At 41.4% G+C, this 23765-nt stretch overlaps 5 protein-coding genes across 8 annotated transcripts; 2 read left to right on the forward strand and 3 right to left on the reverse strand.

Moving 5' to 3' along the window:
• Nucleotides 1-298: 298 nt before the first annotated feature.
• zmat5 (zinc finger, matrin-type 5) lies at nt 299-2839 on the reverse strand. Its single transcript, XM_062413176.1, has 6 exons — nt 2682-2839; nt 1817-1987; nt 1521-1583; nt 1336-1416; nt 1041-1149; nt 299-932 (listed from the first exon to the last, which is right to left on the reverse strand). The coding sequence occupies exons 2-6, from the start codon at nt 1941-1943 to the stop codon at nt 782-784; spliced, it is 531 nt and encodes a 176-aa protein (XP_062269160.1). The 5' UTR covers nt 1944-1987; nt 2682-2839; the 3' UTR covers nt 299-781.
• On the forward strand, nt 2829-3528 carry LOC133975267 (cytochrome b-c1 complex subunit 9). Its single transcript, XM_062413177.1, has 2 exons — nt 2829-2999; nt 3201-3528. The coding sequence occupies exons 1-2, from the start codon at nt 2859-2861 to the stop codon at nt 3249-3251; spliced, it is 192 nt and encodes a 63-aa protein (XP_062269161.1). The 5' UTR covers nt 2829-2858; the 3' UTR covers nt 3252-3528.
• A 506-nt stretch (nt 3529-4034) lies between these two features.
• On the reverse strand, nt 4035-6349 carry gal3st1b (galactose-3-O-sulfotransferase 1b). Its single transcript, XM_062413175.1, has 2 exons — nt 6225-6349; nt 4035-5894 (listed from the first exon to the last, which is right to left on the reverse strand). Exons 1-2 carry the CDS (start codon nt 6344-6346, stop codon nt 4727-4729), a joined length of 1290 nt encoding a protein of 429 aa, XP_062269159.1. The 5' UTR covers nt 6347-6349; the 3' UTR covers nt 4035-4726.
• A 4102-nt stretch (nt 6350-10451) lies between these two features.
• prodha (proline dehydrogenase (oxidase) 1a) lies at nt 10452-18205 on the reverse strand. Its single transcript, XM_062413120.1, has 14 exons — nt 17800-18205; nt 17277-17485; nt 15997-16031; nt 15025-15174; nt 14786-14850; nt 14296-14412; nt 14078-14157; nt 13716-13797; nt 13420-13512; nt 13115-13261; nt 12801-12976; nt 12615-12713; nt 12263-12351; nt 10452-11532 (listed from the first exon to the last, which is right to left on the reverse strand). Exons 1-14 carry the CDS (start codon nt 18121-18123, stop codon nt 11342-11344), a joined length of 1857 nt encoding a protein of 618 aa, XP_062269104.1. The 5' UTR covers nt 18124-18205; the 3' UTR covers nt 10452-11341.
• An 848-nt stretch (nt 18206-19053) lies between these two features.
• On the forward strand, nt 19054-23327 carry srsf9 (serine and arginine rich splicing factor 9). Of its 4 annotated transcripts, none has more exons than XM_062412710.1 (5): nt 19054-19183; nt 20236-20646; nt 20831-21060; nt 22552-22724; nt 22815-23327. In XM_062412710.1, the coding sequence occupies exons 2-5, from the start codon at nt 20489-20491 to the stop codon at nt 23085-23087; spliced, it is 834 nt and encodes a 277-aa protein (XP_062268694.1). In that variant the 5' UTR covers nt 19054-19183; nt 20236-20488; the 3' UTR covers nt 23088-23327. The 4 variants fall into 4 exon arrangements, with proteins under 4 accessions (XP_062268694.1, XP_062268695.1, XP_062268696.1 ...); XM_062412711.1 differs by having other exon boundaries at nt 19066-19183; nt 20446-20646; XM_062412712.1 differs by having other exon boundaries at nt 19066-19183; nt 20469-20646.
• Nucleotides 23328-23765: the final 438 nt, after the last annotated feature.

Here is a 23765-nt window from a genome sequence, read left to right on the forward strand (position 1 = left end):
TTTTAAAAAGCCCTTATTTGATTCCATTGACGCTCGGCTATTGAGCGAAAATTGCCATGTAGCTGTTTGACATGACTGCAGACTAAATCAAATACTAAAGACTCCTGTGCTTAAGCATTGAATAGTTTCTGACTCCATAAACTAGTGCATGTTTTCTGTTAACTAATGTAGAAACTTGTGTTATATTTTCCCACTTCCATTTATAGAGCTTATACAAGTAAGAATACTGCATCATAGCTGAAAAAACATCACATGGTACCTTTAAGTAGCAGCAGAATGAGACACAGTAAAGACAAAATTGTACGTCACACACAAAAACACATTTTAATGAGGATTCTGGTGTCAACACTTTATTGGGTAATAAATGAAGAAACAGTGTTAACATCTCAGCACAACCACAGATAAGAGAAACACATAAAACTGAGGCTTTTGAAAGGTCAATGCCATTTAAAAAAGAATTCAACATATCTGCATGAGGCTTGTTGCAAAAACGTATCAACAAGAAACTTTACGGGGTTGAAACTTATAATTTCCAGTTGCTGGTTTAAAGAATGAGGTCATGAAATCTGCTATTCCCCCAGTGACACAACACAGGATTAAGAAGAGTTAAAATAAAACAAAAAATAAATTTCCATCTGCTTAGCGATCCTGCATTCCTCTCAGGGCATCAATTGTTCCCCCGGAGAGGAGCCTTGTTTTAAAGATAGCTCCATGGAAACATCTAGTCTCAGATTTTGTACAAAGAAAAAGAAAGTTTTATGCAAATACAAACTTTTAATCATCAACCCCATTCAGTGTTCACTTTGACTTTCCATCCGCCCGGAGGAGGAGGAATAAGAGATGGTGGAAGGTCAGGAATGGAGAAGAGCTCAGGAGGTATGTCACATTCTGATTGCTCCTCCTCTTCACTGTCTTCCTTATCTTTTAGATCTCTGCAAAATATAAATAATTGAGCAGATGAATACTTCATCGACAGGAATAACCATTAATCATGTAAAACGGGTATGACCAAGTTCTGAAACCGAAAAGAAGATGATTACCCTTTGCTTCCGGGGGCACCTCGCCTCTTCTCCCTCCTTGCGAGCCATTCTTCTATACTTCGGCCCTTCTTCCTCCTGTCCAGAGAATCCTCTCTGTGCTGTCGCTCATCTGAAAGACAGGAAAAATGCAGCCATTTAAATCAAATTGGCTGATGAGGAGGCTTGAATTTAACAGTTTAGCTATAAACTTTATTATAAATAACTATAAATATAAAGAAAGAGAAAAAACTTTCGTTAATCATAATCTATTTCCAAAACACATGGTAGATGTCACTACCCATCGGTCACAGCTTACCTTCCACGTGTCTTTTTAGGTTATACAGATCCTCTTCGGACATGTGAGAAAACCTGCAGCCCGGCCCAAAATCACAAATTCCTATAAAAAAAAAGGAAAACCAGGATGTTATGATGTTTATAAACAAGCATTTCGTAAAATTGCTTGGTTATAGCATAAATGTTTGGTTCAACAGTTTTTTTTACCTCTTTGAAGAAACTTCCTACACGGTTTCTTTGCTTGCTCATCATTCAGAATGGCTGCAGAGTCTGTAAAAAACAACAATATTAGTGTGTTCATGCCTGTTTATCTAACCCTACACTCTGAAGGGAACAGGTGTGAAGCTGAGTTGGCATTGTGAAATGTAAGTACGCTTCATTCTTCAATCACGTGTCATTACTTGATTTGGATAGTAATCCTTTAACAGTGATTGTGTACACAAAACAAACAGAAGATAACATGTTTGGTAATTTCATCAAAACACAACAAACACAGGTCTCACCTCTGAAATGATCGTACCAGGCCTTTTTAGATCTGTGATGCTGGACTCCATTCAGGTGTTTCTTCCTGTTGTGCATGTTGTCCTGAAAGGACCTGTCGCAGTAGTCACAGTAGTATCTCCTCCCCATGGTGCAGGTTCTGTGTTCCAACCACAATGTCACCCTTTAAACCTCTGAAACACATAAAGCAGAAACAAAACAGCTTTAGACACAGTAGCTGCTCTGCCAACATGGTGAGAGAGTAACCTTGCTTGTGTCAACACTTCTTATGAGATCTCATTATATCCAGTGTTACAGTTAAATGTTAATGTTGCATTACAAATAAGCTCTCTGATTGAAATCCATGCTTCAATATTTTCGTAAGAGGCCTGCAACAAACATATTTTCATCATAATCACTTGATCTATCCATTTTTTTTTTCTGAAAGCTTTGTTAACTTATCTGCCGTAAAAGCTGAAAATACAAAATGGGAAGCAGAAACCTCAAGCAATCCAATCTGCACTAACTAGAAGACATAACCAATAAAATACTATACACAACCATATATAAAAGGTATATTTATATTTAGACTATTGAATTGACGGTCGTTTGCTGCCATCTCCTGGTTTATTCCTGCCTTTTATTTTGAAACCCCCTGTATATAAGACGTCGTGTTTTCAACGCGTTTCAGCCTTTAATTTATAAACATGGAGTTTTTATACAAACACGGTGATCGTGTAAAAAGGTGCTCTGATACAAATCACAGTTTGACAAACACTAACATCCCTGAATATCTGTGCGTAGCGATGATACACAGCAGGATAGTTCAGCTCACGTGGTTACAACCAGTCAAATAAACGCTCAATTTAAACAGCCAACATCTTGTACCATTAATGAAGCTGTGATGTCCTCCTCTGCGGTTTTATATTTCCTCTTTAAGCAAAGAAAATGTAAAATCCCGCTGCGTCCCAGCCTGATCTTTATTTACGTCTCCCGGCCACTTCCTGTCTCCGGAGCGGAAGTACAGAGCGTGGACTTCCGGTCCTGCGTACTCTCTCGTCCGTCATGGCGCTGGCTAAGAACGTCTACAACTTGCTCTTCAGGAGAACGTCCACCTTCGCTGTAACCATCATGGTTGGAGCGGTTTTCTTCGAGCGACTATTCGACCAAGGTGGCGACGCGATCTTTGAGCAGATGAATAGCGGGGTGAGTGACTCCGGTGTGATCTTAAAGCCTGTTCCATTCTGACCTTGTAAACAGAGGGCGACGAGGCCGGGCTGTTAGCTAAGTTAGCTCGTGTGTTAGCCTAGCCCTGCGTCCTTCCAGTGTCTGTAAACTCAGCCTCGTCACGTTGTTAAAACGTGTTGTCATAGAGCTAACCTCGTCAAATCTGTGTTTTTACTTTAGAAACTATGGAAACACATCAAGCACAACTACGAGGCGAAGGAGGAGGAATAAGGACGCGGCCGCGGGGTCATCTCAGGCTGACGTGCAGCTGGTGTCACACTTCCCATCATCCATTCTTTCTGGACTTCAAATCTGCATGCATCAGCAGTCGACATGGACAGTGAGCTCAGGGCTGAACACCATAGGAGCCAAGGGAGCTGATCCACTGTCCAGACCATCACGAAGCTGGAGCCATGGTTCCTGACCCCCCGCCCCATCCCAGTTGTTGTTTGTCATGTCTGTTCATCTTTCAAATTGTAAATGATTAAATTAAACATGTATTACAGTACACACTGTTTTGATTTGTTTTATCAAACATGGCCTGCATGTCTAAGTGCACTGACTGGTGAAGTGATACGATTTAGTCTTTTTAAAATGTAATATGACTAGTATTTTGATAGGTACAGTCACATTAATGCCCATGAAACTATCAAAAGATACATAAACATGGTCGAATCAGTAGAGGGCTTAACTCAGCATCTTACACGTGATTGTCTAGTTCCCTTAAGTAGAACTACAAAAGGGATAAAATGGAAATTGACTGAAAAGCTAAATGTGCAATATGGTCAAAGAAGTCTGCACCCTCATTTGACTGGCTTTGCTAAGACCCTCCACCAAGTCTGATGTAGAACAGTTCAGTAATAGAGGGAAGTCTTTTAAATTATCTTGGTAAACGGCATCGATATACAATGGATAAATAGTTGTGCCCTTTTAATAGAGCTGATAGATTTTTTTTTGACATATGCCTGATATCTGATGCTCAAACAGTAGCGTTTCAAAGAGGGCAGACATAAGTTGGGGTTCTGGTGGAAAACAATGCTGTGTGATCTTTATTAAATAAATAACAGTTTAGTAGATGTAATTGGGCTCTTCAGACGGTAATGAATGCCTCATTTGGCACTTATTCAGGTATGGTTTTATGGAAAGCAGCCAAACTGAATATCTCATACATGAATTTGAGTTTTTAGCTTTTTATGTAACCACTAATACTGTAAACAATGATATATAAACCACAGCAACAGGCTCAAGCTAGGCCACAACTATTCAAATGCAACACAAACGACTCCTATAAAGTCTCAGGCCTTTACATGGCAGACTAACACTTCTACACAGCAAACAGCCAGTGGCTCGGTGGTAGCAGTCACACCCTATTCTCAATGTTGGCTCAACATTAAATTTGCACCATTAATGAAAAAAAACAAGTAAATTATATGCTATGACCTATATATACTTAAGACAGCAACATCTAGACTTGCAGTGAACCAAAAAGAGGTTAGTTTCAAAATAATGCACAATTTCATGAAAAAAACAGAAGGTGAGAAGAAGTTGATTTTCAATAGATGATGAGAGGGTAATTGAGGTGATAACTAACATGGAGGTATCATTCAGGAGAAAACTTGCATTTAGTTGAATAACAGGAAAACATTTGTTACAATAGGAATCATATGTACATGTCTCATTAGTACTGTAGTTTAGTTACAAATGTGTCAGTTCCAGTCAAATGTAAAAACAGTATCTTTTACCCAACCCCATAGTCGAGTGAGCCATAGACTCACACCCAAGTCCGACAGGTACTGGATCTCAGGTGTGAGCATTTTCTCACACAGTGTCCTGAATTTGGGATCGATATCATTCTTCATGTTGTACCCCAGGATGGAAGACTCTCCGACCGGCTGCCAGGGCTGGAAGCGACTGTCCTGAATGTTCTGGGCTTCGACTGGATTCCCTCCCTCAATACAAATAGCCTCCATCTCTGCATTTCTTCTCCTCAGCTCATCTACCTCCTGTTTCATTCTCTCCCTCCCAAAGGACTCCACTCTGGCCCAGAAGGTGGCGTTGAAGTGCTGATAGAGTGTCCAGTCAGCCCCGTTCCACTCCGACGCTTTGGTTCTGAACTCAGGGCTCAGTTTAGATACAGATGACCTCTTGCGAGAGTTGAGCTTAAAATATAAAATGTCCTCTGTGCTCCAACACAGCTTATGCTTCAACAGGATAAGAGACTCCTCAAAATATTCTGATATGAGGACCAAATGTAAATGTTTGGATAAGTAATGAATACCCCTCATCACACTAGGATCATTTGCTTCAACGTTGTTATCAAGACCAAAGTCAAAGAAGAGCAGGTTTTTAAGGTAGAATGAGTTGTAGGCTTCCGGGCTGTAGAACGCCTGAGGATTCTTCAGAAACTCCACCAGCTTGTTCTTACCAGGGATTCTCCATGTGAGAGGAACCGCTGTGTGATAATATTGGAAAGACGACTCGAAGAGATCCACCGGGTCTCGTAAGATGGTGATGTACGCAGCATCTGGAGGCAGCAGCTTGGATACCTCTCGGGGCTCAAAGCGCATGTGGTTGCAAACAATGTTGAAACAATCTCCAGGCCTGTAGTCCTTCACCTGGGAGCACTGGAAAGGCGATGGGTAGAGGAAGTCATTGCGCCCATCGGGGAAAGCAAACTTGAGGTTGTTCTTTTCTCCAAATCTGAAGAGGATGTTTATCATGGTGCTACTGGCAGTTTTATGGGTCTTCATGAACATGATGTTGACTGCAGGGTGGCACTCATCTGACTTGGGTTTGCTTCGTTGAGAAGGCCTGGTCACATTTTCCTTTAATATTTTGGCCATGCTCTGTGGACACGTGTCTTCTTGGGAGCCGCTGTAAATAAAGCACAGGCATAAGTAAAGGGAATAGAGCACATACCCCCACCAAGGCCCAACCGTCCCCTTATGAAACCACATTTGATTTTTATAAAAGTATAATAATGCACATTGTGTTTTTTTCATCAAGTCCCATTAATCTTCCCCTGAGAAATAAAAAAAATGTAGAAAAATGTCCTATCTCGCAATGTTAATGAAAAAATGAAAACAAATGGATCCATCCCCCTACTAGGGATCGTACGACAAACAGACACGCAAACAAACACATTCATACAAAAACATGACCTCTTTGTCATAGGTAATAAATCTTTGCTTTTGAAATATTTACCTCATCTTCATTTGGTTGGGTTTTGTCAAGCAGTAGAGAAGCAGCACGATGTTGGTCAGTAAAACCAAGAGAATCACCCTTCGTACTCCATGTGTGCACTTGAGTGCGTTGATGCCAAACATGATTAAAACCTGAAAATGAAATCAACATTATGAAGAAAAACCTAACAGGGAAAACACAAGTGTGGCTGTGAAATACACCTGTCTACATTTTGTTGTGTTACCGTTGTGCTCTCATATAACCAATGAGCAGTATCATCTGAAATGCCCTGCAGCCATTCTCACACAGAAGGCCCCTATAGCCTCCCTCCATAGAACATATTATGCATTTGATTTAGAATGAATGTAACCTACATCATCGCTTAACAGGACAGGTCCAAACAATATAATAAACTCTATAAGGGATATATTCGAGTAAACTGCTGACTTTCGATTACATAAAGCACACAACCCCCATGTTTACACTATAAACATGCTTACGGTTGCAGAACCGCTCCAAGCACAGTTAAGGTTAAAGCGGAAATTCAAACAGCACAGAAAACTCAAAAAAAATAGATCAGTTGTTCTTGAACGTTCTCAGAGAGGCATTGTATAGAAATAATATCATCTTGAAAGATATGTCCCCGAGAATACAAGCTGGGACTTCTTCTTGTCATCTCCATTTGTCTCGTACGGTCGTTGCGGTGGATGACTAAAGACATCAATTAGTTTAAATCCGGCAAGTAATACATTTAGCTCGGAAATAACTATTCTATATAATTCAATATCAAAACACCAAAACAAAACAAAATACAAATGAAATGGTGAGACAATGACAGAATGAAAGAGCAATACACCTGTGGGAGAAAGAGGAGAGGAGCGTTCCTCACCTGCAGAGGACAGCATGAGCAGTCCTGTGGTGCAGGAGAGCCCTTTGCCGTCCAGCATTCTACAGAGTGTCTGAAGGTCCTGTCTCATTGGCTGTGAAGACTGAGGAAGGAGCTGAGCCCTCCTCCCACAGGGCCGGGAAACTAGATTGTTCAGTCTGATGGGAGACTGCTGGAAGGCTCAACTCCACGTAACCGTTTTAATAAATTCAACATTTATTTAATCAGCTATACAAAAACATCAAGTAGACCTCTACATCTAAAATATAGCCTGATTTAATAGATAATTTAGATTGGGGTTCTGGTTTTGTCAGTTTTGGAGAAATAAATATGACTTTAACTGTATGATGATTGGATGATGGTCCTAGATAGATAGATAGATAGATAGATAGATAGATAGATAGATAGATAGATAGATAGATAGATAGATAGATAGATAGATTCATACATACATACATACATACATACATACATACATACATACATACATACATACATACATACATACATACATACATACATACATACATACATATATACATACATACATACATACATACATACATACATACATACATACATACATACATACATACATACATACATACAAACATACAAACATACATGTATGCATACATACATACACATATATATATATATATATATATATATATATATATAATACACATGTTTTTATGGTTGCACTGTAAAGGATCAGTGGTCTATTGTAAGATCTAACACGCAATGTTCCTCCAAATGAAAACTCTTTTGTTGTTCTGTGCACTGTTCATACACATTACCTATATAGATATATGGATAGATGTAAATGTAAACACCCAGAGGGGTCTGCCTGACTCCTCCCAGCTGCGTGCTGTGTTGTGTGGGCTTGCAGGTGATATTTTCTTCAGTCTCCAGACACTTGGAACGCAGGTGCTGGTGACTTTGCTCAGCTGCTGTTGACTTTGGCTGGGGGCGGCTGAATCCTTCGTGTCTGATTCAGTCGGTCCCATCGATTTGGCATTGGCAGCCCTCCAGCTTCCTGTGTGACGTAGTTATTGATGTCACTGACATCATATTACATCACAGAGGATAAACAGATATTTGTCACTAGGACACAGGAGGGAGGTTCCTATAATCAGGAGGGAAGGTGAAGTTTTGGTAACATAAAGGCAGAAACAGACTTATCTTGTAATTTAACGTCAGTCGAGTTGTGTAACTTTAGGTGTGTGTGTGTGAATGCTTTTCTTTGTTTATTTGTTTCTCCAGTTAAAGAGAGCAAACATTTGTTTCTGGCAGAACTTGAGTTCAAACCACTCAGAGCTGTTATTGTACCTATCAACAATCCAGACCAATATATGCAGCTTGTCTGTAGTCAGGTTTGAAGACAGGTTCTGAATTACCACCTGACTATAGGCTTAATATGTGTGTAACTGTGTTTATGTAGCTAAAATACACACAACTTGGCCGTTATTCATTATCAGTGTTGTGCATGAACGAACGCAAAAGAACGCGTTCATTGAACAAGTTCACTTTTATGAGGACGATGAACTGAACGCAACTCAATGACAAATGCTAGAAGAGAGCCTGTGACTCAAGCATTTCACTGCCAGCGACTGCTTAATGTTATCGTTGTGCATTTGATAATACAAATCTTGAATCTAATGAATTTGGACGGTGAACACGTTCATATTGTAGCGTCCTCACGTATGGACGACAGGAAACTTCTGTCCTTATGTGTAACTTTATTAAAGTCCAGCGAACACGACACACTTCTTGATCGTAACTCCGACACTCCTATCATCCAACACTGTATTCTTCACTCCCGTTCTTCATTCACCCTGATGCCACCTCATCAGCCAATGAGAGACTGCCATCCCACAAAACACTACAGCCATTGGCCTAGAACTGTCATGTGCCCCACCCCTACCTGTTCACTGACCCTCAGAACATTTCAATACTTTCTCCTCAGGAGAGACGCTGTCTAAATCGAATGCTTTCACCATGTCGTTGCTCAGTGCCCGTAAAATGAAGCCTAACCAAAACCAACTAACTCGACTTCGCACTATGTTACCCATCACTCATGGCACACATATGCAGACCAATCAAGCATCGTATTCCAAGTGTTTTCTTCTCTGGCCAGTGTCTCGCCCCCCGAACCCTAGTTGGAAGCTCAGCATTGTTGAGATTTCTCTGAAGTGTTTATCAAAAGCTGCATAAAATGACACAACGGTCAGTCTGAGTTCAAATCCCTCTCTTTCCCATCTTCAAGGTGTCAATATACTAAACTCTAAAAATTGGCAAAATGTCTCCCATTAATTGCTCATATACAGATGGCAAGAGAAAGCAGAGAGGGATTTTTACACTTTCTTGAACAAGTTAAGTCTTTCATTCTCACTCTCCACCTTAAAACTATGAGATGAACTGAACTATGAACTAATTCAGAATTTAAATGTTGAACTATGAACGTGAACCATTCATGTTTACTTGTATGATCTGCACTTTGAACCAGTTCATGAGGTGTGAACTTGCACAACACTGTTCATTTAACAGATGAGGGATAGAAAAAACGATTTACCTTGAAATAGCAGCTTCAAAATCATTCTAATGGTAACGACTTGTAACAGGGAGAATGGCCTCTCTTTCCCCCCCATGCCACTCCCTATCCGTGCTGGTATCACTGCTGGTATCAGGCCCCAACAGTAACGTCGGCCTGTAGATCCGATTTAAAGAGCAAGAAGTCTAAGTAAAAAATGTCTCTCTGCATTAAAACCTGTTCCCAAACCATTCAGCCTGCTTATTTATCCATCGCCCCTACAGGCGCATAAACCGTTATGAGTGACAACATGACAACAAGGCAATTTATATATATATATATATATGAATATATGAATGAGTGACCGTCACATGAGGAGTTCATAAACATTGCTGTAAATACAAAAAACATTATCCTACAGCTGCAGTAAGAACCAACTCCATTCAAGGAGATGAGCTTTTTTTAATTTACCCTGTACATACTATAGTTTTACATGTTATAACTTGTTCGTTCAATCCCCCGGGCGACACCACTCACAGATGACTGAAAGGCCGGGGACAGCATGGAACCCTGAGACACTGGCACAACCAGTCCAAAAAAATCGCATTCTCTATAATTATAAACTGCAGCGAGGGCCACTTTCTGCTCACATGAAGCTTATGCAACAGGGCAGGTGTAATCACACGTGATTCACGGCTTGTTTTTTGAACATGTCGGAGCAAAGACAATAAATTGCTTGACTTCCGCTTTTGAGATTTGTCCTCAGCGTATGATGAGGAGAAGATGTTCTTGATTTCTGGGAAAACTGAACAGACTTTTCTGCTCAGTAGAGAGTAAAAGGAATTTAATCAGAAGCTGACTGAATCAAACAAACCCTCCGAAGACACATCAGGAGATAAAGGAGGGTTAACTTTAATGCAAAAATCCACAGTTACACATCATCTACGCTTTGCATCAATATACGTCATGTGAGAAAAACGTATTTTCTTCTTGTTGATATGATGTTGTGGCTTAAACAAGACATAAAGATACATTCAACCCATTTTTATATCATTAAAACCCCTGTGGTTTACAATCATCGTCAAATGTTAACACATTTACATATAATACCAACAATAAACATACTAAAATAATTTAGAGTCCTGCTGGAGGAGTGTACAGTGACGACAAGTTGTAAAGTAGCTGATTGCTTTCAGTAAATCTCATGACAACCATCATAAGGCACTTTGAGGGACAACTATGACAAATAAATTGAACATAACATACAAAGTGTCTTTCATCATCAAGGCACTTATAAATATATACAAATAGGCCACATCTGGTAAACATACAATATAATTTTCTTAACCTCTACTGAATAATTCCTTGTTATGAGGATAAATGTTTACAAAGGTCCATTAACAAAAGCAGGTGTTTATGCTTTTGCAGATTGAATCTGAGGATCACAGTTGCCGGGTTTAACTAAAATAAACTCGTGCTGAAATATCAACCACTTCTTAAAGGATCAGCAGTGTTTTTTAACACTTTGGCAATTAAATATCCTAAAATAAATCCCATCGCAGGCGAAAGACATTCTTCAATACCTCGAACCCTAACAGGCACACGAGGGACACTAAACTTCCTCTACTCAGAGCAGCTATCAGGTGGTGGTTCAGCTCGGATCAGACGCTGGAATGTTTACAGAGATGTACCCCTGTTAGCATGTCGCGGTGCTGTAACTCAGTAGACAGGCGAATAGAAAATCTGGCCACACAGCAGCCTGCGTTTCAGCTCCTTCCACAGCAGGCTGCGCTCCCTCTGCGATCCCTTCATGAAGCCGCGGTTCTCCTGAGCGCGGCGGGACAGATAGGGAATGACCTCGTTGACTGGGCCATATGGAACATACTTGTAGACGGGGAAACCTGCCTGACCTGTATTTATCGAAGCAGAGAGAACCATTATTAAAAACTGGGGCCATTATCTCCACCAACAGTGTGTTTGCATTTCGTGACTTTCAGTGTAAAGTCTGAAAATAGGTTTTAAATACGGATTGTAACAGAAATACAGTCAGGAGAAATCACCAGTTTTTCAGAATATATTCATTAACCTTACAACTGCTTATACAGTTATAGTAGATATATAACTGCAAGTTGGTGGGAAAAAGTGAATAAATATTGCGTTAAGATAACTGATATCCAAAATTGCCTTTTGAGATAAGATATCAAGTGATGTGACAAGGTCAAACTGGTCCTGTTACGCTAGTGGAAAAAAGATTAGGCCTGTCACAGCATTAACTTCTTTTCTCATGAGGATGAGTGTCTCAGTTTTATCAGTGAGTCTGACTATCGTGTCTTGCTCTGTTATACAATGAAAGTACAGAGCGATGCCCATTATCTCTCAGACAATATTGGTTGGTCATGTGTCTATCTTGACAGCGTGTATCCCGGCTGCAGCATACATAAGAAAACACTTAGTAACAGACAGGTAAGAACATTGAGAAACTGGAGTTGTTTGTTCCTAAGATATGTTAGATCATCTCTAAGGTCAGAGGCCACCTGAGTATTGAAAGGCTGACGTCTGGGTTCATACATCGGGGGCCACGACTTTTGGAACCCGCCGTAGGGTTTACTGGAACCTCACCATGTCGTGCGCACAACATACCTAGTGGGAAGCTGATCTGGTCACACATCCCCAGCAGCTGTCCAAAGTAAACTTTATTCTCAGTGGGTGAAAGGCCCATCTCATTCATCCTGAAAAAAAACACAGAAAGGCCACCAGGTTACATAACGGGAGCTGCCGTGTGGTGTTTGTCCACTCGTGCGGCAAATCATGTAATTGCTCTGGAGAGTTGACAAAGACGACCTTTTGCTCAGAGAAATATCCAGAGCTTTGGTTTTTAACCACGGGGAGTAATCCTTGACTAATGAGGCGGTTTACAGCTTTCGTGTATGTTTAAACCAAATCTGGATTTAGTACAAGTGAAATCTTCATGCAGGCCTAAGACTGGACGTACATTTCGAGGGTGAACTTCACCGTGTCCTCGTTGTGCGTTGCGACCATGACGTTGGCCTTCCTGTTGTGCTCGATCTCCTCCAGCAAGTATCTCAAACACCTGCACAAACAGCGAGGCAGATGTTTAGAGTTCACTCATTTTCCCACCGCTCCACATGTGGCCTTAACAAAATAACTCGGCGCTCACTTGTGATACATCCTGTTGGTGGCCTCATAGTCTGGGTTGATTGGGTCCTCGTAGCCAATCTCCTCGGCCCTGGCTCTCTCTTGGTACATGTAGGCTCCACGCACCAGCTTGGCACCGAAGTACCAGCCCTCCCTCCGTGACAGCTCGACATCCACAGTGACATTGTCATAGGCATCCTAAAAGCATTGAGTTGTTCAAATACACACACAAACAACAAGAATAAAAGAGATCATCACACAGCTCTGGATATGTTTTTGTTGAGATAAAAGGAAAATTGTCACAATGTGTCATCATGAGGAAAATCGTAGTCTCACCTTGAGGTAACACTGGTAGGTGTTGAAAATGATTGGCTGTTCTTTGTTGAATCTCCTCTGCATCTCCAGGGTCAGTCGACTAATAGCCGGCTGGAAGTACGTCTGCTCGGCGTCCACCATCAGCCTCACTCCGTTCTCCACAGCATGCTGGAGCACACAAGGTGTATTTACGTCATTTACAGTTTTAAGGACTGGCTGCAGGTGACACTCATCAATGTGCAGAAGAGAAATCAGCAAATCATAATACACGAAACAGGCAGTTTATCATAATTAACTGTTTCTTCATCTTGTTTTGGTTTCCTCACCTTGGCCAGGACGTCCACCCTCTGCAGCATTCTCTTCATCTGTCGCTCTTCCTCGTCTGTGAACATCTTCAACAACGGCTCCAGGTGGCCTGTCTGCACAGCCATCACACAACACATCCAATCATTTGGCTTATGCTTTCCTCATTATCAAAATAAATATATTTATATTTATCTATAAGATGCAAAAGTCTGACTTGTAATTCTCATCACTCCTGGAGAAATATCATTTTTTGTGGAGAGCTCTGACTTTAAGAAACATTTCTAGCCACTACAAGTCTGATATTTGAAAGTCTCACCTCAATATTTGGTACCATGAGCAGATTGGAGATCTTAGTTGTGTCTTTTATTAAACTGTTCCAATCAAGGAGGTCAATCGTTCTGAAAACAACATGTTTGAAAAGAAAATGCTTTAAATCAAATGCCCTCAGAATATTGTTATTACGGATTAATTGGAGCTAGTTTATGTGTAGACACTAAACCACAGGCCTGTTGATACTGTGTGTCTGTGTGTGATTAGTTCAAACACGTTCTGTTTTCCTACTGATTTAACTGTTCTTTAAGAACTTAGGAACTCAGCCTGTAGCGTATTTAACGTACATAATAAAAAAGTATGAATGCGTGTTGTTGTTATCATTGTTGCAATAAGCGACTATCTTACCCTGACAAGCCCAGTTTCTCTCCAGTGAACCAGTTCTCTATGTCATCCTTGGCTCCAACACCCATCTTAGTCAAATTTGCCTTCAAGAGAAATATTTCACATGAATTGGGTGATAGGGCTCGAAAAGTCGTAAGATTAAAACAGGCAAACAAGCCTGGCAGCAGTAATCCATGAGCATGCATGGACGCTCTTTAGACTTTGGCGAAGTTGAGACTCACCTTGAGTTGGCCCAGCTCCAGCTTTTGTTCCAAAAGCATCATTTCAGATTTTCCCTGTTGAGCGGCGAGGAAGTTGAAGAAGTTTCTCCATTGGACCAGGACTTCAGAGAACTGGAGCTGCTCAAACACAGAACAACACATTAACATTTATCTCATAATGCTGCAGTTGAACCCTACTGTGATGAACACTGAGGCGGGAATATGACACAGTAAATGTTTTAAATTAGCCAGTGTAGTTCTTTTAATATAAGTCATGTCCCCTAAGGTTTGTAAACAGTAAAGTGAATCTATGACCGTGCTTATCTTTTGGCATTGGCTTAAAACCATAAAGGTCAATAGATGTTTTATATCCTCATTATGATGACATGGAGCCAACACACAGGATTTATTAGTGTAACATCCGGAATCCCTGCTGTTGCCTAATAAAGGGAGTCGTGACTTTATCTAATATCTGTGGTTAACATGGTAGACACATGAAGATATGACTTACGAGGAACTGTGGACGTCCCAGAGCGGTTAGTTTGATGGCAGAAAATCCATCAACAGAGGCTCCACCTTAAATTGGTAACAAACGTTATTATGTCAGTCATAATTCTGTCCATATTTGATACGGATTATTTACTTATTTCGTTCACGATGCTGTTCGTAAAGTGACTACACAACAAAAAGCTTCATCGAACTAGTGACATGTTGTTTTTTAATCCCTTGTACAGGAACCTTCTTACTCACCGGAGGCTTTGATGCATTTGATGAACGTCTCCATCTGGTTGTCACACTTGGCCTCATCTGCGTAGAAATAGGTGCGAGCACTGGTGACCCCCCCGCGCCTGTCACCGAACTGTCGATGAGCTTTGTATTTCTTCTCGCGATGATCAGCCCCTGGGGTCCGAAGAAAAACAAAACATTAGACATGGAAAAAAGACAAATACGGATTTTGTTGTTTTGATTTATTAATTTGGAGCTCACTGGAAGTTTCCCTTTTTTTTTTAAGAACCATATTCCATCATATTTAAAAATTACAGAATACAGTAGTATTACACAAGTTATCAACAGTATTTACTCAGTACCAATGGTAGTAACAGTTATTAGTTACGTAATAAATCCAAAGAGAAATATTTAAATCCTGCAAGCTTTTGTTTTGAGTGCAGTAAATGTATTTAATTCTGCTAATATCTATCATTAGAAAATGTTGTTAAGGGGAACTTTCACATTTTTTTTGATTGCGAAGGTCCCGCCGTCCTGAAAATAACCTGAGGTAAGGGTCTAACCATGTGACTCCTCGTAAATAATATAATAGCACTGCTGTAATTCCTGTAAGGCACCGATGCAACTGCCAGTAACATTACAAGGTATTAAGGAGATAACTTTATTGTGATATAAGATTTATAAATAAGGCCAGATAAATCCCCTGTGAGTGATGAACCGGAGCCTCACATTTCTACCCTGTCACGCAAACAAAAGTTTCCTCTTACTGTACCAGCAGGGCAGAACATTTCAGACCCCACGAGATCCAGTTCTAACCAGCACTAGCCAGGCCTGACCACATGAGCACATAACTGAGACATACCAGTGCTGACACTTGAATAACACGACCAGGCCACAGAGCAGTGAGAGTACCCCGGTCTTCTTCTTAACACGGCCTTTTGTTAGTTGTAAGTAATGTGGTGTATTACGTTGGATTCAAATAAAAGTTCAACACACCTGGACTTTCTTTCTCTGCTTCAGAAACACATGCACTGTAAAAGAAGGAAAGAATAAAGAAGTTATTAGGATTTACTCCACCTTATGTAACTTCGCTTTTTCAGACAAGTTAATTTATTTTAGTGTCTGTACTTAAGACAAAAATACACTTTCTATAAACAGGACAGCCTAAACGTTCTTCAAATAATAATATATTTATTTCGCAAGTAATTTAAACCAGTCTCAGCGTGCCCATTTTAATGCAAATGCGATGACCTAATTTCTGGACCTGTTGTGACACGAGTGAAGTATCTGTGAACAACATGTTTGGTGGTTTGCCTTCTCCATGAAGATAAGACTCGATTCCACTCCAAGAGAGTCGTGATAATTGGATCCAGTATATATTTTAAAAAGGGCTTGGATTTATTTCAGCATGCATATGTTCATGCCTCGTAAAAATAAGCTCTTTTCCTCTGCAGGATGTTACACAACACGTCCATATGTGTGTGTGTGTGAGAGAGAGAGCCCTTTGAAGGGATCCACACATTGCTCTAAAAGGCTGGCAGCCTCCCTAAGAAACAACCGGGCTCGACCAATCAGAGGAGATGGGTTTGTCCCTGCCGACCAATAGATGACGAACACTGTTTTGCAACAGCACATTAAACAAACACATTGGATTCTGATAGCTGTGTTGATGTGGAGGAAAACTACTCTGGATCAACTGACTCAAGAATTAGATAAGAGCCACAACAGAAGTCAGACTTACAGTGATAAGATAAGAATAAGTTGCAATGGATTCACAGTATAACTCAATGGAATGTTTTCAATTTGTCAAAGGAGTCTGACCTGAGAGCAGAGATGTATGTTGTGCAAAGTGAATTACACGTTTACAACACATTCCAATAACCTGTAATGTGGTTGTACTAAGAGGGAGAAGGGCAAAATGACTACCAGGGCATCTATAATATCTATTTCTCACAGACTGGCCTTTTGGTTCCGTACAAATCTATTCACTGCAAAGTTTTTATGGGGCAGATATGGGGGAAGGGGGCTTTGTTTTAATGGCCTCTTCCTGGAGATCAGGGGCTGGGTCGGGACCTTACAGTCTGGTTACGCCCGTTGAAACACGACACTCTTACGCAACTCATTACAGCCCCTGGTGTGCTGCACATTTGTTATAACTTAGTGCTGCTTTTGGTTTAGAGACACACAGAAACCTTTTGCAGCGTTCCCTGAGCCGCAGTGAGGGCGAGGACAAAGGCCCTGGTGTTGTCATGCTCGGATGTAAACAGTAGACTCACTCCATTTCCTTCTTGACCGCCTCCTCCTGGGTCAGGTCCTCCTCGACACTGTAGTCCAGAACGGCCCCCACCCCGAAGGCCTGGTTCTTCTTGATTAAAGGTTTGATGGACTCGTGGTCCTCCCCTGCCACAAACTGGCCGTAGAAGGTCATCTTCATCACCTTCTCAAACAGCCACTGACCCAGCACCTTCCTGCTCAGATCGATCAACTGACAAGCCAGGGGGAAACAACAACAAGGACATTAGATGAGAGGCCGGGCGAGATATTCAAAGTGCTTTAAATAAAATGTAAAGGGCACCATGACTAATTGTAGAAGCATTAAAAGATAAATAAAGTTACATAGAGAATGAAAAATGAATAATTAAAGAGTGTCTATAAAGTGATTATTTGATTTAATAACAGGAGTTAACAAACAGGAAAGTCATTGATTTTAAAAGAACTGTGTTGCTCCAGACGACCTGAGGGGTCTGGATGGTTCCTGCTGTGGCAGTGGATCAGAATCTGGGCTGAAAACCTCCTCACCTCTTTGTTCTTCTCCACCAGCAGGTCCACAGTGCAGAGCTTGAACACCACCAGGCTCCGGATCAGCTCGGCGTTGCCTTTACTCTCGTACGCCTCTTTGGTGTTGTCGAAGTCGATGTGGACTCTGCTGAGCGGTGCGTCCGCGGCGCTCCGGGTCTGAGAGATGAGCTCCACGGGCTGCGCCTCCACCACAGCGCAGCCGCCCGGCTCCTTCTCCTCCCGGCTCTTCGTGGACGCCGCAGTCGATCGACATCTTCCGCTCGAGATGCGCAGTTTGCCCGAGTTCCCCCTGACGAGCGCAGACACCAACTTAACGTACGACATGTTTTCTTCTTTTAAGACAGTCCAGAGACCTCGGTGACCCGTCTCTGGTCTGTGTTACCGCTGAATGGCTCGGATGATGCACGTGCTGGAAAGTCTCCGTACCTAAAAAGCTTCTTGGGCAGGGGGCGTGGCCTCACCGGTTATGTCACGCGGGAATATTTTTTGACTCATATAAAACTTTAAGTTAGACAGAAAGACAGACCGACTGACAGACAGACAGACAGACAGACAGACAGACAGACAGACAGACAGACAGACAGACAGACAGAGAGAGAGAAAGGGATGGATGGATGGATGGATGGATGGATGGATGGATGGATGGATGGATGGATGGATGGATGGATAGATAGATAGATAGATAGATAGATAGATAGATAGATAGATAGATAGATAGATAGATAGATAGATAGATAGAAAGTTAAAAAAGTTAAAGTAGCTTTATTTTCAATTTCTTAACAGGTTCAGAACATACAATGAATCAATAGATAGATAGATAGATGGTGCATGGCTGTGATCATTTTCTGGCTTCAATTGTAAGAATTTGGATTTTGGACTAATAAGCTCAACATCCTTGTGGGGAAGTCATGGTCATTTACCTCACAGGCCCATTTATACCTGATCAAGCTATGAATATTAAAGTTGTATAAATATATAAAGGATATGAACTATTCATCATGGTTACATGAAGGGATTGAGTTTGCTCTTGGTTCTATAGAAAAAAGCTGTGTTGATAACAAGAGACAACATTAGTAAATGTGCGATCCATGATCTTTCAATTCAGAGAAAACATACGCCCTTCACTGTGTTACATTTTATATACAGTACTATATACAGTATTTATACACAGCACAAATACCTTGTATATCCAGTTTATGGTTACTACTGGGTAATAATCATTTAACCCACTGGGGGCAGCAGAGAACCTACCAGCCGGAAGGTTTCCCTGAAATCGGAAGTAGAAGAAGACACCGGGCTAGTTGTTGCTAAATGACGCTAGCACAGCGCGCTAGTCGGCAGCATTAAATCTACACAAACGGGCGAATTCGCTTGCTTCTGAAAGGTAACAGCACATTTTCTATTAAAGTGGTAGTTTCTGCATGTATTTCACGTGTCTTTTCCAACCACGCATATCGTGGTGCGTGGGGAATATTCGTGCGTTTCAGCCCGAAACAGACGCTCGATAGCGCGACTAGCTGAACGGACGTGATTAACAAAGACACCGAAGTGAAACCGTAATGGCTGGTGCGCATAGCGGCTCATCTTCAGCAGCAGGCGTCGACCCCAATCTCACAATTACCACATTTACTGTTGCGTGGTTTCGAGAGTTGTACAATACAGTGTTTAAAAAAACAAAACGATTAATTCATTCTAAATAGCTGATGGTGGCTAAAGCTAGCCTAGAAATGAGTGTTTTGAAATGCTACCATCATTTGCCGTCGTAAAACAAGAGTTACATCGAATGTGTGGCCCGGGATCTAACTTGAATAACGAGGTGAATCAGTAACCTTTGGATATGAATGGTTAGCAGGCAGAGAGCGAACAGGTTTGGCCGGTTTACCTTCTCTCTCTCATACAAGTCAATGATATGCCACCGGGCGATCACTCGGGTTATTTATAAAACTGGTTTCTCCAGCCACCATAGTTTTTATGACGAGAGTTCAAAGTTCTATTTCTAATGTGACTGTTATTAGTGCTCATTTTCAAATATGTAACCTTTCCAGCCCTTTCTCTTCATTTCACTTAACATTGTTGTGCTTGGTGCTGCGCTTTTCTTTGGTAAATGTTAGTTTTTAGTAAACATACACGGGTGACAAATTAAAGGATTTATCCAAACAAAAGAGCAGATTATGCCTAACAGACAATTGTAATTTAAAGAGACTGAAACCAGGTCTCTCGAAATCAGTCTCAAATGTAGATGCCTCCTAAAAACAAGATGGCACTTAGACTTAAAATAAGAATGATTTGATTCCATTTAATTTGTCACCCGAATATACATGTTTGCAACACACATATGCAGATTGAAGCAATTTGTTTTTCTCCACATGATAATCAGAATGATACTGTGAATATTTCTTGATGGATGCTAGAAATTCATTACCCTGTGTTTTAAAGTTTTCAGACTTCGATCCAAGGTCCTGTGCCATTGGTCTTGAGTTCATCCTCTACGACTATGACGGCAGCATCTCTGCTTTAGATTTGTACTTTAATCTAAATTAAGACATTTGATGTGGATGGACTAAGTGTTCGATTGGGACTAGGATTAGAATCAGGACCAGCTCCACAGCTCATTCTGAAAACAAGAAGTGATCTTAAAGTCCGCAGGTGCCCCCATTCTGTGTCAGCAGTGCCACTCAAATCAACCACCATGTCAGATGGCCGGATCTATGTGGGGAACCTTCCCATTGATGTCCAGGAGAGAGACATCGAGGATCTCTTCTACAAATATGGGAAAATCCGCGATGTTGAATTGAAGAACAATAGAGGCACTATCCCCTTTGCCTTTGTCCGATTTGAAGACCCACGGTGAGTTTTGGGGATGGTCTTTGCCGAGTCGAATCACATTCCCTTTGCATCATACCTTAATCTTTGTGACATGACATCATCTCCACTGACGGCCAGCAGGGAATGGATGGAAATGGCAATTCCAGGTCAATGTCCACTAGTGAAACAGGCGTATGGTAAGGGGTTCTTTGCTCTCTTCTCATAGGGACGCGGATGATGCCGTCTATGGAAGGAATGGATATGGGTATGGAGACTCCAAACTGCGTGTTGAGTATCCCCGCTCTACTGGTGCTAAATTTGGTCCCATGGGAGGAGGAGAAGGTGGTGGAGGAAGAGGAGGTGGAGGAGGAGGAAGAGGTGGAGGAGCAGAAGGAGCACCTAGGGGAAGGTTTGGACCCCCAACTCGAAGATCTGAATTCCGCGTCATAGTGACTGGTAGGTGGACGTCATGAGTCATAGCCAGATATTATTTATCTCTCTCACTGCAACCTGGAAGTCAAAGAGACTGGTAGGAAGGTGGACTTAAGTCATAGACAGACATGTTTCTCTCTCACTTTCTCTCTCAATGGCGGATTTGAGGACAAGGGGGACTATTAGAGGACATCATGAGTCATAGGCAGACGTTTCTCTCTTTCTGTCTTCTGGCGGATTGGAGGACAAAGGGACTAGTAAAAGGACTTCATGAGTCGTAGGCATAAACATTTCTTTCTCTATGGCGGATTGGAGGACAAGGAAACTAGTAGATGACATCGTGAGTCATAGGCAGATATGTTTCTCACTCTCTATCTCATGGCGGATTGGAGGACAAAGGGACTAGTAGAGGACATCATGAATCATAATCAGATATGTTTCTCTATCTCATGGCGGATTGGAGGACAAGGGGACTAGTAGAGGACATCATGAGGCATAGGCAGATGTGTATCTCTATCTCTTGTGGCGGATTGGAGGACAAGAGGACTAGTAGAGGACATCAGGAGTCATAGGCAGATATGTATCTCTATCTCTCGGCGGATTGGAGGACAAGGGGACTAGTAGAGGACATCAGAAGTCATAGGCAGATATGTTTCTTTCTATCTCTTGTGGCGGATTGGAGGACAAGAGGACTAGTAGAGGATCTCCGGAGTCCTAGGTAGATATAGTTCTCTCTCATGGCGGACTGGAAATCAAAAAGGACTAAGTGGATGAGGTCAAGTCAGCTCCTTATGTCATGAAAAACAAAACAGTAACTCGAAACCAATCATGTTGGCTGCAAAATCCCAAACACCAACTTTAGTGACTGGTAGGTGACATTTTGTCATTCTTTATGATTAATGATTTGTTAATGTACTACATTCATGTATACAAGCATGTTTATACCAGCTAGAAAAATGAGACTACACACAAATACAACGATTTCATAGTTAAGAAGTACAACACAGTGAGGGTCTCATGTCTAAACACTTTGGGGTTTTCTGAAAATATTACAGAAAAATGTAATCTTCACTAGTATATCTGCATATTTGCCTACCATAAAGATAATCCTGTGGATATTGATTACTATAGTGTTTAGATTTGTACACATGGAGAGTTACAAAAGTAAAATTAATAATCTTCTATTTGGAGTTAAAGTGACTGTCCACTAAGCATTTCCAACTTCTGGTTTGACACTAACTTTGGGTTTAGCATTGCATAGGGACAAAAATGTACATGTATTTTCTGTAAGCGCTTTGAGAGTTAAGAAAACTACAATTCCCAGAGAATTTACATCTAGCTTATAAATATCCGTGCCTATGATTTAATAAAAGGTGTGGTTTAGCTTAAAGGGTTCTTGCCTTATGCAAAATATTAAACTTGTCAGTGCAATGATTTTGGTTTTAAAATGGCAGGTAAATTATAACAAGTTCTTGTCCCCAACTCCCTATCACATGTATGTTTTTCTGATGTCAGGGTTACCACCAAGTGGGAGTTGGCAGGATCTGAAGGATCACATGCGCGAGGCAGGCGATGTTTGTTTTGCTGATGTGCAGCGAGACGGAGAGGGGGTCGTGGAGTTTCTCCGCAGGGAGGACATGGAGTATGCTTTACGCAGACTGGATAGGACCGAGTTCCGTTCACATCAAGTAAGTGCCGGCGATGCTGAAATTTATTTGTCCTTTTTTACTTATAGATTGTTAAAGAAACAAATGTCCTTTTTAAAATTCCTTTTATAGGGTGAAACTACTTACATCCGTGTCTTTGAGGAGAGGGGGGAGAGAGGAGAGAGGGCAGAGCGAGGAGAGAGGGGGGAGAGGGGCACTCCCAACTGGAGTCGCTCCCGTTCCCGCTCCAGATCCAGAGGCCGCTATTCATCCCCCTACAACAACCGAGGATCTCCTCCTCCACGCTACCAGTCGCCTCCACGCCACGCCATGGCGCGCCATAGTCCACCCCCCCGGAGGCACCCTCCACAGCACCATAGCCCACCACCACGTCACTATCGGTAGAAAGACCTGTCATTTACCAAGGAATTGGGGAAAGTGTTTTGTAATTCTTTTAATTTTAATTTTTTTTTACCCCAGTCCTCCTTATAGGATTCCCCAATGTTACCTCTTGCTACATACATTCCACAGTCAGGATCCCCTGAACATCATGCCTCTTCCCACAGCCTTAAAATACATTTTCCCATTTATTTTAAAAACAATAATATGTTTTGTGGAAGCAGGATTTATTCCCCCCCCCCCCCCCCCCCCCCCCCCCGACTTGGTGAGATAAGAGGTAGTAATATAACATTGGAAGTTTCTGATGGTGAGACTGTCAGGAACCACTGCGAAGAAGAAATGTTGTATCACCCAAACCAAATTGCACAGTTCTGCAGCTATCATTCTAAAGTTTGTATTGTTTTCTTAAAACTCTTTTCGTGTGTGTGACAATTCTGCAGCTTGATTTTTAAAGTTTTTTTTTTTGCCAAACTACAAACCTGTGAAGCTGATCAATATCCTCCTTAGTTCGCCTGTTGGACCAGTGACACGTTAACTGTGAGCTTCACTTGTCAGTTTCTTTTTTTAAATGAAGTGTGAACCACTGACTGAGGTGGACTTAAATTTTGATCCATCTCAGATGGTTTTTTCTTTATCAATAAAGTGCAAACTTTTACTGTGATTTTTTTCATTCTTTCATTTCAT

The sequence above is a fragment of the Platichthys flesus genome, chromosome 19, assembly GCF_949316205.1.
Source record: "Platichthys flesus chromosome 19, fPlaFle2.1, whole genome shotgun sequence".
Classification (NCBI taxonomy): Eukaryota; Metazoa; Chordata; class Actinopteri; order Pleuronectiformes; family Pleuronectidae; genus Platichthys; species Platichthys flesus.

Coding starts and splice junctions, on each gene's coding strand:
- zmat5 (XM_062413176.1), bottom strand. CDS start 1,943: ATGGGGAGGAGATACTACTGTGACTACTGCGACAGGTCCTTTCAGGAC. Junction 1,584..1,816: donor CTGGTACGATCATTTCAGAG/GTGAGACCTGTG, acceptor TGTTTTTTACAG/ACTCTGCAGCCATTCTGAAT. Junction 933..1,040: donor GGTGCCCCCGGAAGCAAAGG/GTAATCATCTTC, acceptor TATATTTTGCAG/AGATCTAAAAGATAAGGAAG.
- LOC133975267 (XM_062413177.1), top strand. CDS start 2,859: ATGGCGCTGGCTAAGAACGTCTACAACTTGCTCTTCAGGAGAACGTCC. Junction 3,000..3,200: donor TTGAGCAGATGAATAGCGGG/GTGAGTGACTCC, acceptor TTTTTACTTTAG/AAACTATGGAAACACATCAA.
- gal3st1b (XM_062413175.1), bottom strand. CDS start 6,346: ATGTTTGGCATCAACGCACTCAAGTGCACACATGGAGTACGAAGGGTG. Junction 5,895..6,224: donor CCCAACCAAATGAAGATGAG/GTAAATATTTCA, acceptor CTTTATTTACAG/CGGCTCCCAAGAAGACACGT.
- prodha (XM_062413120.1), bottom strand. CDS start 18,123: ATGTCGTACGTTAAGTTGGTGTCTGCGCTCGTCAGGGGGAACTCGGGC. Junction 17,486..17,799: donor TGGTGGAGAAGAACAAAGAG/GTGAGGAGGTTT, acceptor CTGGCTTGTCAG/TTGATCGATCTGAGCAGGAA. Junction 14,158..14,295: donor TGGAGCTGGGCCAACTCAAG/GTGAGTCTCAAC, acceptor TTTCTCTTGAAG/GCAAATTTGACTAAGATGGG.
- srsf9 (XM_062412710.1), top strand. CDS start 20,489: ATGTCAGATGGCCGGATCTATGTGGGGAACCTTCCCATTGATGTCCAG. Junction 20,647..20,830: donor GTCCGATTTGAAGACCCACG/GTGAGTTTTGGG, acceptor CTCTTCTCATAG/GGACGCGGATGATGCCGTCT. Junction 22,725..22,814: donor CCGAGTTCCGTTCACATCAA/GTAAGTGCCGGC, acceptor TTCCTTTTATAG/GGTGAAACTACTTACATCCG.